We start from the raw sequence: 13,882 nt of genomic DNA on the forward strand, positions 1-13,882 counted from the left end.
CCCGCTCGGGTGCCCGCCTCGCTCCCTCCCTTTCCCGCCGCGTCCCCTCCCCCCAACTACTCACCGCCCTCCGCCACACACACAACCCCCTTCTCCCCTCCCCCAGTGGTTGCGTCCGTGACATCATCATCATGGCAACAAGAGCTGCAGCCTGGGACCGAGGAGCCCGTGTGATTCCCGGCGGTGGCGGCAGTGGCGGCAGCACCAGCACCGACGAAAGCGTCAGGGCTTCTCTCCTGTTGCCCCTCGCCGGGTGCTCCTGAGGAGGCGGCGGCAGCAGTGCCAACACCGCCCCGCCCGCCGCCGCCGCCGCCGCCGCCGCTCACGGTTTCAGTGTGTGCGAGGGGAGGGGGCCGAGCCGAAGCAGGGAGGGGGCGCCGCCGCCGCCGCTGCTGTGGGGCCGTCGCTGCGGAAGAAGCCGCCGCCGCCGCCGCCGCTGCTGCTGCTGCTGCCAGATCGCTCGTGAAGAGGAGGCGGTGGCGGCGGCGGCGAACATGTTTTCAGTGAGGATAGTGACTGCCGACTACTACATGGCCAGCCCGCTGCAGGGGCTGGATATCTGCCAATCCCCCCTCACCCAGGCCCCTGTCAAGAAGGTGCCCGTGGTGCGAGTCTTCGGAGCGACCCCGGCAGGTAAGCGGGCGCGGGGCGCGGGCGGGAGCCGGCGGGGCGCCCGGGCTGCCCTCCGGGCCGCGCACACGCGCGCACGCCGCCGGCCTTCGGTGTATCGCCGCCGCCTCTTCCCTCCCCTCCGCCCTCGTCGCCTTTTCCCGGGTGCGTGACAAGAGGCGCAAAAATGTGGGTCCGCGCGAGCGTTGCGCCCCCTCCTCCCCGGACAGGGAGGCGGCGGGCGCCGAGTGTTTACAGTGCGTGCGGCTGTCGGGAGCCGGGTCGGAACTCCCCGTCTCGGGCCGGGGGGAAGCGAGCGCCCGCGAACCGCGCTCTGATCCAGGAAGATGGGCCAGGTGGCCGCGCCATGTCCTCCGTGAACCGGTTCACAGAGCCCCGCTATGAGCTCTTTCGCTGGTGGGACTGTGGACACCCCCCTCTCCACCCCCCTCCCCCGCGTCTCCCAAATGTCCTTTCTGGAAGTGGCTTTAAGAGGAAGGAGTAAGTGTCAGCTCTCTGTGTTCAGTCTACTCCTCGCGCCAGCGCTCTCCTCTGCCCCTTTCGGAGATGCCGCGGGCTGAAGAGTGGCGCCTAGGGCCAAATAAGCTTTCTCATTGAAGTGACCATGTGGTTCCACTGTGAGTGCAGGTCGTGACTCTTTGGAGTCTAAGCCTCGGTGTCGGGGGACGGGGCAGCATCCTCAGGTGCATTGCTTTGAGGGGAACGGGGATCCATGGAAGTAGGAAATGTGCGTTTGTTGCCCACGTAAAACATCCCACTCAATAGCGTGAATTTCTTAAGAGGCGCAGCTAAACTCAGCAACGCAAACATTTAGAAATGCCCCTATGCTGAGTTGTGGTACTGCATTTTACGTTCACGTATCTTTAAAATAAAAACTGTTTTGATGAACGAGTAGGGTGGGGAGACAGCAGTGACAGAAGCTACCTTCTCAAAAGCTCCTAGGGATTTGTGATAATATAAATAGGTAGTGGCCAAATTTACAAGGTTTTGAATTGTGGTTTTCTACATGTCTTGAACTGCCTACGTGAAATAATGGAGCTGCCTCGTAGAAGGGGATGCTCTTACCTCTAGTTATGTGTTGCCCTATGGGATTTTAGATAGCCATTTCCCACTTGATGCTCCTTGCCCTAATCACTATTCATCTTATTACTACTGTTTCTGTGCACTACCAAGATAATAACCCTTTCTCAGACACAAGCACTCATTTTCAGGCAGTTATCTTTTAATGTAAATTCCCTTTGTTAAAAATTTCTGTGTTGTTAGTGAGATTGGATACAGTATTCCTTTTTAAAATAATGAGAACGATTTTGATGGTAGGGACCTGGTGAAATGGGAAATTTGAGTGCTGTTAATTTTATGAAAGTATAACACCTGAAACTTTAGAGGCTGGAAAATAGAGGCAATAAAGTTCTGAAGGATAGATTTTCTGCCCTTTTAAATATATTGGTGTTGTCTTTTGTTTCTAATTGGAATTTCAGTGTAATACACAGTTTGTTCTCACTTCAAGTACAGAGGAAGAATAAGAGTGACGTTGATATAGCTCTGTTCAGCCAGGGAATTATAAAGGGACATGCTAATAGGATATTCTGTGGCATTTCTAGGTATTAAAGTTTGTGTGGTTTGGATTACTTCTCTACACATAGTCCCCCCCCCCCCCCACCAAGCCATTGAGTTTGTATCCCTGAATTTTCAGGCTGTGTTATAGAAAAGTTTTGTTTGTGGAATAGGTGAATTTCACTGTGAACTAGCAGTAATTCTATAAAGTGAGAAAATACTTTTTAAATGATAAAGATGATGAGGTACTTTTGTGTTTTTCAGTATAAAAAAAACAGACACGGGGACTATTCTCTGATAAATATTCATTTTTTCCCTTCTCTTACAATAGATTACAAGCCCCCTCCTTTAAAAAAACTTCAAAAAATATATTTTGAAATGTATAATGTAAATGAATATGGATGACTTTTTTGTACATACATTGAAGGATCGAAACTTGATACAAAGAAACTGAAACTTAAGGTTGTTCAGAAGTATCAGATTGAGTTTATTATAAGTATAGTTCTCAGTGTCACACATAAAAATTAACTGTTTCTTCAACAAGTGAAAAAATTTGAAGTCACTGGCATACATTTAGAGTTTATAGCCTTCAGCAATCAAGCCAGCATTTTTAAGGGGTTAGAAACTCCCAGTAAAGTATTAATTAAATGTAAACAAAAACTGTACAATTATCTGCTCCTGGATTCTCTCCCCAGAGACAAGAAGTCCATTTCACCCATTAAAATAAAACTTGAAAATAATTAAAAGGTCAATCTGACTTGGTAAAAATCTGAATGATAGAATTTTTAATGAAGACAGTTCTATTGTTTGGAAGTACAAACTATGTTTATATATTTACTAATTAGTAAAACAAATTAATGAAAATTAATAATATGATAAATCTATGTTACATAAAGTACCATAAGTGTAAGTCTTTCATATTATTAGTTGATTTTGGACGTCCTCAATTTTTGATTTGGAGAAAAGCTGTTTTTAAAATGAGTTTGTTTTATAAATGAGTCCTGAAAAATAGCAGAAAAAATTGTCTCCCAAATAAAGAGGGCATTTCATATTTGTATTATAAATTCTGAACTGATTGGTTTCTTATGTTTTTACTAGTTCAGTTTTTCTGTTCATAAAAAGTATTTTTCTGCTTTAGAAAACAGTCCGGTTGACTTCTGATTGTCCTGTGTTTTGAGGGCATATCCTGAATAATTTAAGAAATAAATTGTCTTAGGTTTAAAAGCTCTCATATCTTGAGTTGGTGAAATTTGAAAAGGTTTTAAGAAAGTGACATATTCAAATTTGAATGGTAAATCCTGACTGATTTAATCTGTTGTTGACTGAGGATATTGATTCCTGAGAGAATCTCTTTAAATTTTCTTCATGTGAGTGATGGAATTATTTTTAAAAAAACAGAAAAACCTCTTCTGCTTTTCTACACGTATTTAAAAATGTCTTGAACATTATTTTGATATAACAATGTATTAGCAATGTAACGTTTCCGTAACTTGTTTTAATGGAAAGAAGCAAGGCTATAAATAACTAAAGCAAGCTGTGTTTTTCACTTAGATTTGAATACAGGTGTGACTGCCCTGGGAATTCACTTCAAATAAAATCCTAAGGCTTCGTGGTGAAGACCTGACTCCAGTGGGTCTGGGAGGCTGTCAGGTTTCCACATCCCAACTTTTGCTTAGTTGCTTGATGTAACTCACTTCATGTTGAGTTTAGAAAGCTCTCGGTTTTCTCAGCACCAGGATCATCCTTTCAAAAAGCTTTCCTGCTGAGATGCAGAGTAGCAGTAAATAGAAGAGTGAGAGTGAGATGTTCACACAGCAAGTAATTAAACAAAGTAGGCCAAACAGACTATAGAGGGAGCTGCTTGTCTTTAAGATTACTGTAAGGAACTCTGCCACTCCCACCTCTAGTCTTCCCTCAGGTAGTAAAAATTTTAGTAGATTGTTTTAGATGCTCACTGTTAAACATGAAATCAAGTTTTTCAACATGAGAAATCGATCATTCTGAAATGCTATATAAATTTATGTAGTTGCTTAATAACATCACCTTTTTGGTAAATTGCATTTTTAACTAAGTTTGAGACTAATACAGCTTTGAAAACCATAGCATTTACGAACAATTCAAATTATAACTAATTTCAACTGATTTCTCTAATAAAACTCTTATTTGTTCATAGTCTTTTTTTTTTGTCAAGCCATTTAAAAATATTTTAGGATCACATAATACTTATTTGATGTAATTACTAGAAAGGTTTTTCAGGAGCACTACTGAGATTTAGTGATTTACTACAAACAAAATTAATGACTTTATTTAGTAGGCATTTGTAGCCCTGAGTGGCAAATTTTGTTAGCTTTCTGTATTATATTTGATTTAAAATCACAATTAGTGAATCAGAGGATGAAGCAGGACCCTCTTAAATCTAGACGCAGTGGAATCTGGTAAAAGTGATTGGGTTCATTCAGTGAACACTTAATGAGAACCTACTACGTATATTGAGCTATTTTGGTGTCGTTACGAACAACTTTTACCCTCTAGACTCTCACAATATAGGAGAGATGACATCTAAAACGTAAGTCATAGTTTGATTGGAGTATGACAGAAATGTGTGTAAGAAAGCAAGGACTCCAAGGAGGACATGTCAGTGACCAACTAGCAGGCAAAAAGGGGAGTCAGGGAAGGCTTCATGAAGGAAGTATGGATTAAGTCATTTTTAAGGAATTTCAAAATTCTGATAGAGGAACAGATACAAGGTAATTCACAAAGAGAAAACTGCTCTTGGCAGGGCAGCTTGGCAATACATATCATAATCCTTGAAATGTTTTTTGACCCAATAATTCTAGTTTTAGGGATTTTAATCTATGAATGTAAATCTTTTGGCAAATCTGATTATCTTTTGAATCCATCTACTTCTTTTCATTATCCATCACCACCCTAGTCTAAACTACTAGCATTTTTGGATGCATTTACAGTAGCCTCCTAATCTTGGCCTACCCCAATCCACTCTGTTCCCTTCTAATCTGTTTTCTACACTGTAATCAGAGGGATCTTTTCAAAATGCAAACCTGATTATATCACCCTACTACTTGATATGCTTCAGTAGCTTTCATTGCATTTAGGATAAGGACAAAGCTACATGTCTTATGTGGTGGCGTCTACATGTCTTACAAGGTCTTTCATATAGTCTGGCCCCTGCCTTTCTATCCAGTCATGGCTTGAGCCATGTTCTTCTTGCCTTGCTCTTTGTGTTCCAGCCATATTGGCCTTATTTCAGTCCCTGTTCTTGCCATGCTCCCTTCCACAATGAGGCCTTTATACCTGCTGTTCCCTCTGCCTAGAATGTTTTTCCTTTTCCTTCACCTAAACTCTGATTTATCTTTCCTCAGGGAAGCCTTCCCTATCATAGACTCTCAAAACTCCATAAACTCTCCTTCATAACACTTGCTATAATTGTAATTTTATATATGTTGGAGATTAATGTCTGTTTTTCCCAATAACCTCCATAAATGCTGGTACTGTGTTCATTTTTGCTCACCATTATACAGTCAATACTTACCACAGTGCTTGAAAATCAAGCATTTTTGCAAGAATTAATCAGTAGATGATAGTCATCAACAGGGCACAACCTCAGATATTCAACAGTTGGGAAATGGTTACATAAACTGGACATATTCATGTGGTAGAATTTATGTCATTAACATTTTAGAAGAATAAATAATATAGGATTGCTCAGTATGTTATGTGAAAAAATGAGTTTGCAAAATAGTCATTTATTAAAATACAGGAAAAGTACATAAATATGTAAAGGTTGGTTATCTCTGAGAGGTGTGTTTTTAATTTTTTAAATTTTCTTACAGAGAGAATGTATTGATTTTATAATTTGAGAGAAAACTGTGTACAAAATTAATGAAAAACTGGCTTTCTAGGTATATTTCAGAAATACAGCAAAAGAGACTTGAAGTTCATACTGGGCTCCAAAATAAGTATCTGCCCAAATGCATGATTATGTGATGATAGCATTGAACTTGATTATGTAAATTCAATTTAGGAACTGCAGAATGATTCTTACATTAAAGCAAGCCAGTAATTTCTGGCATTTTAAAAAATTATTATTATACCCATTCATATGTAACAGATTTTAATTTTAAAATGTTTTGAAAAGTAGTTCCGTTTTGGCATATAGCAATAATGAAACAGTGGAGGCCAGAAATTGACTTAAATATAAATAAAATTTACTTTGTGAAAATGGATGCTACCCTTACCTATTAGTATGGAAAAAATTATTTAATAAAGTGTTCATCTGGAACAATAAAAGTTGGCTTCCAGATGAATCAGAAGATTTAAATGTATAAACAAAACAACATAAGATAATTATTTTTAATATAATCTAGGAATGGCAAAGACTTTTCAAAGTATAAAACAGAATTGGAGCCTGGTTGGTGATCTTTACAACATAAAAAATAAATTCTGTATAGAGAAAAAAATTAAAGTTAAAAGAAACAGACTAGTAAAACTTACTTGTACACTCTCCACAAAGGCTAATGTCCTCTTAATATACAAAGAGCTCCTAGAAAATGATCTAGTAGACAAAATGAGTGAAGAGAATTCATATGAAAAGGTGTGTAATTTTATTTATAAAGGACATGTAAATTAAAGCTACAACATACTATTTATCATCTATCAAGTTGGGAACAATTGATTAAATAGTATAATGGGGAGAATGAGAGGAAGGGGAAATGGGCATTCTCATATTGCTGGTGGGAATATAAAATGTTCCATTTTCTATGGAAAGCAATTTGGAAATCATTTTCAAAATTAAAGATATACATATATTTTGATCTAGCAATTTCATTCAAGGATTTTATCCTCAAGTATTTTATATATGTGTTAAATGAACATGTAAGAATATTTGTGGCAGCATTGTTTGTCATTGCAAAAAATTGGAAACAACCTAAACATAAATCTGTTAGGGAAGTGGTTAAGTAAATAATGGTATATCTATTCAATGGAATACTAGGCAACCCTTAAAGAAGCAACACATGTGTACTACAGTGGTGCCCTAAGATATATTAAGAGAAAAAAAAGCAACATGTAAGACTCCATGTATGGTATGCTGCCATTTGTGTGGTTTAAAAAATTATATATATAAAATATATATGTACGTGTGTGTATGTCTGTGTGTGTGTGTGTGTGTGTGTGTGTGTTTATGTATGTAAATATCAAAGGATATGTGAGAGTTTGGTAACAGTGGTTGCCTCCATTGAAGGGAACTGGTGGCCTAGAGGACAAAGGTGAGAGACTGAATTTTTTTTTTTAGTATAAGTTTGGTTATTTTGGATTTTTTTTTTTAACCATGTACATGTGATACCTATTCAGAGTTAGTGGTGTTTGTTTGTTTGTTTGTTTGTTTTTTAAGTTGTGTTTGAAGGAATTGGTAAAGAGGAGCAAAAATCAAAGGCTGTAATAGTTGTGAGCCGTTATCAAATGATTACTGCAATATTGTTTAATTTTAGATTTTGCTAGAGGTCTTCTAATTCAGAGTTTCGTAGTGATACATGGTTCACTGGAGGGAGGCTCTCGCGGAGTGGGGTCTAAAGGAAGGCTGTGGGGTTCCTTTAAGCAAGTAACATCAAGAGCAATAACCTGAAGTTACTGCTCCTTTTGATATTTTTAATGCATTAAAGGAGGTGCTTTATTTCTTGGAATCTACTTCAGCTCGCCACAGAGTATGCAGCTACCTCTTATGGAGAAGGGATCATGGAGCTACCGTTGGAGTTTATATTCTGGGTGCCTGAGGAGCATGTTACACAGCGCAAGGTGTAGCCCAATGACAATGAAAGCACAGGGTATCAGGGATGTTGGTTGCCCTGGGGAGCCCAGCTCTAGGCCTGAATTTCTGTATTCGCTGTATTAGATCTCCTAGTCACATGCATCTGATGTGTTATTTAGCTTCCTGCAAGGTGGCTACCTAATAGTGCATGTATGTTCTGCAAAAATAAACATCATTGTTATTTTGAAATATTATTCCTGATGTGAAAAAGGTTGATTTTGAAATTCATATTATTACAAACCTCATTTAAATTTTAATTTTCTTCTATAATTATATAAAGAAAATGTGATTTTTTTCACCAAGCACCATGTTGATGCTTCCAAATGCCCTTCTTGTGCTGAACAAATATTATTTACAATGTGAAAAAGGTTGGGAAACACTGTTCTGGTCAAATCATTTTCATTTTATATAAAGAGAACTGAAATCTAGATAGGTAAGCTCAGGGATTTGTCCAGTGTCCTATAAGTTGATTATGTGGGGTAGGGGTGAAAACTAATGATCTTGACTATAACTCTCACTGCTTCACACTGTCCCCCCAGACATGAGGGAAAATTGGAAGAAGGCATTGATAATAGAAAGGTGAACATACTGAACCTTGGAAGAATTGTTAGAAGACCTGCATGTACACAGTTTAGAAATCTTTAAGGGCCTACTGTGTGTAATAGTGCTTAGAATCTTCCTGTAGAGTAGGTTGTAGTGGGATTTGTTTTATGACTAGGTTTAAGGAGGTCGTTGTTAAACAGATTTCAGAGGATGTTATCAGTAGCCCTAGACATTTCAAAGTAATACTCAGCAACTTACTGAGATATGGGATATGGTATGTTGTATGTTACTTTGGTACCTGGCTGCCATTTTAACACCGCAGTGATACTAAATAAGAGAGGAAGGAGTGGGAGTTAAGGTACAGTGACCTTGGGTAAAATGTGTTAACTTATAGTTTCCAGGTAAGATATAGATAGGGCAGGAGTAGGTGTTGTAGGCAATTAAAACAAAATTCCACTGTTTAAACATAAAGTAGATACATTTTTGAGACTAAAATTATAAGTAAAAATAAAATCTTCTTAATAACGGTCTAGTTAACCTTTTGGTGTGTTGGTGTTTTTTTTTGTTTTTTTTGTTTTTGTATTTACGTTTTTCAGATGATCTTCTGTGTTTCTTCCAGTTCTCTAGCTTTTTAAATATTTCATTTTTTTTTTTCAGTGAAAAATATTTTGTTGCTTAATTAGTATTGGCAAACTGGACTGTTTTCTGCAGCAGAAATTGAATGTATGCCTAGGAAAGTAAATTCTGAGAAAAAAGGGTAGTAATTGTCATTGTAAATGTTAGGGGTTTTTTTTGGTCCAATTCTATTTCCTTTTTAGACAATAGTTGTGGGAAAAACTAAGAATTTGAGGCCAATTTCCTTGGGGAATTATTTAATTTTCTTTGGGCTGAGAGAGAATTTACTACATAAACGATTCAAATAATACAAGAAAGCGTGTTACCTCAAAAGTGCTTGTGTAATAAATAACAATATAACAAGAATTTTCTATTTTTCTTCCATTTATTACAATTACCAAGGAAGTATAACCATAATTTTAAAAATATCTTATTTTGCGTATATATTTACACTTCAAAGTAATTTATATATTAAATTAGTTTTTGTTTGAGATGGTGAAATAAAAGGTTTTGTAAGTAAGAATACATGTTGATATGTGAAAAAATGTGAAGTTAAAACATGTTGGCATACTCCTAGTTTCTCAGAACAAGAAAATGACTAATCTAAATTTCATTTCAGAATAAAAACCAAGACAAGCCACATAAAAGCAACCTAAAAATTAAACTGTCATCATATTATTTGTTTTAAAACTATGGAATAATATATCTGAGGAAGATTTCTCTCAAAATTGTTTTTCTCAATTTCAAGTAAGTAATTTATTTTGGTTAATATATTGGGGATGAGGGGGGTTGGGGGTAAGCCTTGGCATTGAAGTTGAAAAATCCTACTCATCCTTAAAGTAACAACTCAAATATTAACCTCTTTAAAGCCTTTTGTGACTCCTTTGCCCATTCCCAAAAGGTTATCTCTTTGGATTCCCATAGTCTTAGCCCCCTTTCGCATTGCTGATAAAGGACTTAACACATAGTGTTGTATTTGTTTGTAGGGATAGTCACATGGCACCCTTGTGTGCCTCCCTGCCCCCCTCCCCAGCCCTTATACTGTCTTCTGCTGAGGGACCTTGGTCAAGCTATTTTACAAAAGTCTATGAGCCCTAATTTCCTCCTCTGTAAAATGAGTTCTAATAATTTTTACCTCGTTGAATTATTGTGATTAAACAGTAATCAGCAAATGTGTGGCATGATATCAATATAACTGTTACTTTCTTTACTCTTCTAACCCAGAATCTGCCACATTATTTCATGTATACTAAGCACTCTTTAATTGAATTGAAATGAAAAATGGAATTCTTGTAGCATTTATTAATTTAGGGCAAACTAAAATTACCTGCACATTGTGGTGTAAAGCTTTTTGTAGTTGGTCACTACCTCTTATGTCTTCAGGCTAGGTAATTACCTTTTAAAATACTTTTTAAAGAATTGACTTTTTAATAAATACCCATTAGGCCTGATTTTTCTTTTTTAACTATTGATGTATTTAGAGAAAGAAAAGTGTCCAGGCCTGATCTTGCCTTGAAAAAAGGCTAATGTTAAGCCATCGATTCAAGGAGTAACTATAATTTTCCAATGCTGCAGATTAGGTTAAGTTTATTTCTTCTGAAAGAGCCTTATTTTTCAAAGCCTTCAGTAATGCCTTCTTTATTAAAGATGGTGTAGAAAGTATTGAAAGTATGTGTGCCAGAGATCACAAAGATGATAATTGGATTTATTGCTCTCTTGTTTTTGCCATTTGTGAATTCATAAAACACAAAAACTGAAGCCTTTGGTTTTTAAACCTATTTAGGATTGTGGAATGTGGACCAAATGAATTCATTATTGCCTGGAGTTTTGATTTCTTCATATTTTCCCTATATGTTTTCCCAGGTTTGGTTTGGGTTTTTTTTTGTTTTTGTTTTTTTTTTTAATAACATTGTTTTTAAATTTTTTTCATGAAGTCGTTAGAAAGATTTTCAAATTAATTTTGATAAATCACTGGTTGATGATGCTTAATGATTTTAAAATAGAAGCCAGGTTAGTCAAGACATTACTTTTGAGTCATTTTACTAACACAGATTATAGGCCATTTATTGACCCCGTACTTATGTGTCCACTTTTAGAGTGAGTGTTTTAATCTTTATAACAACTCTATAAAATGGGTAGTATTATCCCCGTTTTACAGTTGAGGAAATGAGGCTTGGAGAGGTTAATTAACTTTTGCCTAAAGTTATTCAGCATATATTTACCTCCTAGCATGTGAGGATTAAAATGAGGGAATGTGTATTAGCCTAAACCGAAGAAGCAGAGAAGCAAAATCTGAGATTCTGGAATTTGATAATCATTATTGAGACATGACTGTGACCATGAATATATTCTTATTCACTTTTTTTGTGTATATGATAATATACCCTACTACTCTGTACTGACCTTTTTTTCCCTGAGCAATAATTAAGTCTCCTCTCAAATTCATGTTCCCATTTGGACTAGATTGTTTTGTTTTATGTATATGTGCTTATAAGGTGATAATGGGACTTGACTATAATATCAGTCTGATACAAAATATCTTTCTTTATAAGTTTAATTTGATTTAACAAGTAGTGTAAGAATATATTCTCATTGTGAAATTTAACAAACAGATGAAACATAAATTTTCCTTAATCACCACCAATTCTATTTCCCTATCCACTTGTATTGGTTTTTGCATAACCTCCCCAAAACATAGTAGTATAAAATAAGCTATTTGTTAACATATGATTCTGGGATAGGCTCAGTTAAGCAATTCTGCCCCTGCTAGTGGCTGGGTTGCTTTATGGGGTGCAGTCAGCTAAGAGGTCAGCTGGAAGGTGGTTGGTCTAGGATTGCTTCATTCATATGTCTGGGTATTGGTGTGAACTGTTGGCTAGGGTCCTAGGGTGCCATGTGTCTCCAGTAGGCTAGCCTTCAGTTGGAGGCAGTAGTAGTAGGGTTTACAGAAGCAGCAAGTGAAGGCAAGCCCCATGTATTTTATCTTGTTCCATGGGCCAAAGCAAAACATGGCCAAGCTCAGAGCAGTATGGAAAGGGTTTCCTAAGAGTGTGTGACTCATTAGGGGGCCATTATTGCAATAATCTATACCACTATTGCTGTCTGACTCATTTTTCAGGAAACATTTGTCAGTGTGTTGGTGGTCTGCTCTTGAAAAAGTATAGTGTTTAAAAATGTATTCAGCGATTCAGATAAATTCCTCATTCTTGTTTTATTTCATTCTCATCATTGCTCAGCATCATTCCTGGTCCCATTTAATCAACAAATATCTACTGAGCCCCCACTAAGTGCACAGTAAGGTATTAGGTGGGCAGCAGATCACTGGAGCAAGATCACTGTGTTCATCATCCAAGTTTCTTGAACTTCCCTACCTATCTGCTCTATTACATGAACAGAATTCTATAAAAACAGGCAGTTACAAGTTTTCTGAAAATGACCAACAGCCCACACAAGACAGAATATATCTTGTATACTCTATTTTTTAAATGTCTTATGAGAATATCTTCAAGAGAAGAAAAAGTGTAACACAGAGGTTGTTTTGATCTGTACTCCCACCAGCAATATGAGACTTTTTCCATCTCTTCACCAAGTTTATGTTCTCAAGTGTTTTGATCTTTGCCAATCTAATAGATAAAAACATGGATCTCAGTGGTTTTAATTTGCAGTTCTTTTATTACAAGTGAGACTGAGTGTCTTTCCATATGCTTGAGAGCCATTTGTATTTCCTTTTCATTGCACTACATGTTTATCTTTTATCCACTTTTCTTTTTTGGGTCTTGGTCTTTTGTTTATTGGTTCCAAAGAGCTCTTCATATAATAGGAAAATTGGTCTCTGAATTGACTTTCAGGTATTTTTCCCAGTTTGTTTATTCTTAGGGTAAATACATTTTAATTTTTTCATTTTATAAAGAACTTTTATATCTTAATGAGGCTTTAGATCACATTTAGTTGAAGTTACCCTTAAATATTAGTCACGGGAGTAGAAGAAAAAGATCCTGACTTTATCACTTCTTATTTAGAGAACTTACCTTTAAAATGCCGTAACTTAAAATGAACAGTTTCAGAAGGATCCTGTTTTTTATTCACTTTTTTTTTTCTCAGTTTAGTTCTATCCTGAGACCACCTGTTTTGGGACTATTTTTAGATGATTAGACTGTGTAGCATAGGTGGAAAAAATTCTGTGTTACTTAGAATAACTTGTTAATAATGTTGCTTTGAGTCTTGTTCAGTTTGTGTGTGTGCGCGCGTGTGCACTTGTAATGTGTACAACACATACATATATAGTAGTAGTGGTTCAATCTGCTCTAACTCATAAACTATTCAGCCAGCCTTTACCTAATCAATCAGATAGCTGTATTAGGGTGGCTAGATTAGGCTAGCCTTTACCCAGTGGGCCAAACAGAGGAAAAACAATGGACTCTGGTCTTTTTTGAGAAGGCAGTAAACCTGCCCACAATCCAAACAATATCCTACATTTTTAATAATGTTGTAAGGAGCTAGAAGAGGGTAGCAGAGGCATTTGTGACCTCATCTGCAGCATCTGACATTGTGAAATACTATGACTTCTGTATAAAAGGGGATTAGAAAATCATGAGGCTTTGGAGATTAGTGTGTTTTGAGTCATTTAAGGTAGTTTTCAAAAGTTTTTAAATTTGGCAAACCCTTCACACTTAATTTTACCCAGCAGCATCCAAAAACAAAAAAGAATCCTTTCGT

The 13,882-nt window shown here is 37.2% G+C and overlaps 1 protein-coding gene across 1 annotated transcript in view; it reads left to right on the forward strand.

Annotated features, from left to right (window-relative positions):
• The first annotated feature begins 494 nt into the window (after positions 1 to 494).
• The window catches only part of LOC111158218 (REV3 like, DNA directed polymerase zeta catalytic subunit), a 183,512-nt gene continuing 170,124 nt past the window's right edge, over positions 495 to 13,882 (forward strand). The window contains exon 1 of the mRNA XM_022520135.1: positions 495 to 633. Coding sequence (XP_022375843.1) covers positions 495 to 633 — 139 coding nt within the window. The remainder of the gene's footprint in view (positions 634 to 13,882) is intronic.

The sequence above is a fragment of the Enhydra lutris genome, unplaced genomic scaffold, assembly GCF_002288905.1.
Source record: "Enhydra lutris kenyoni isolate GAN:26980312 unplaced genomic scaffold, ASM228890v2 scaffoldscaffold58, whole genome shotgun sequence".
Taxonomy (NCBI): domain Eukaryota; kingdom Metazoa; phylum Chordata; class Mammalia; order Carnivora; family Mustelidae; genus Enhydra; species Enhydra lutris.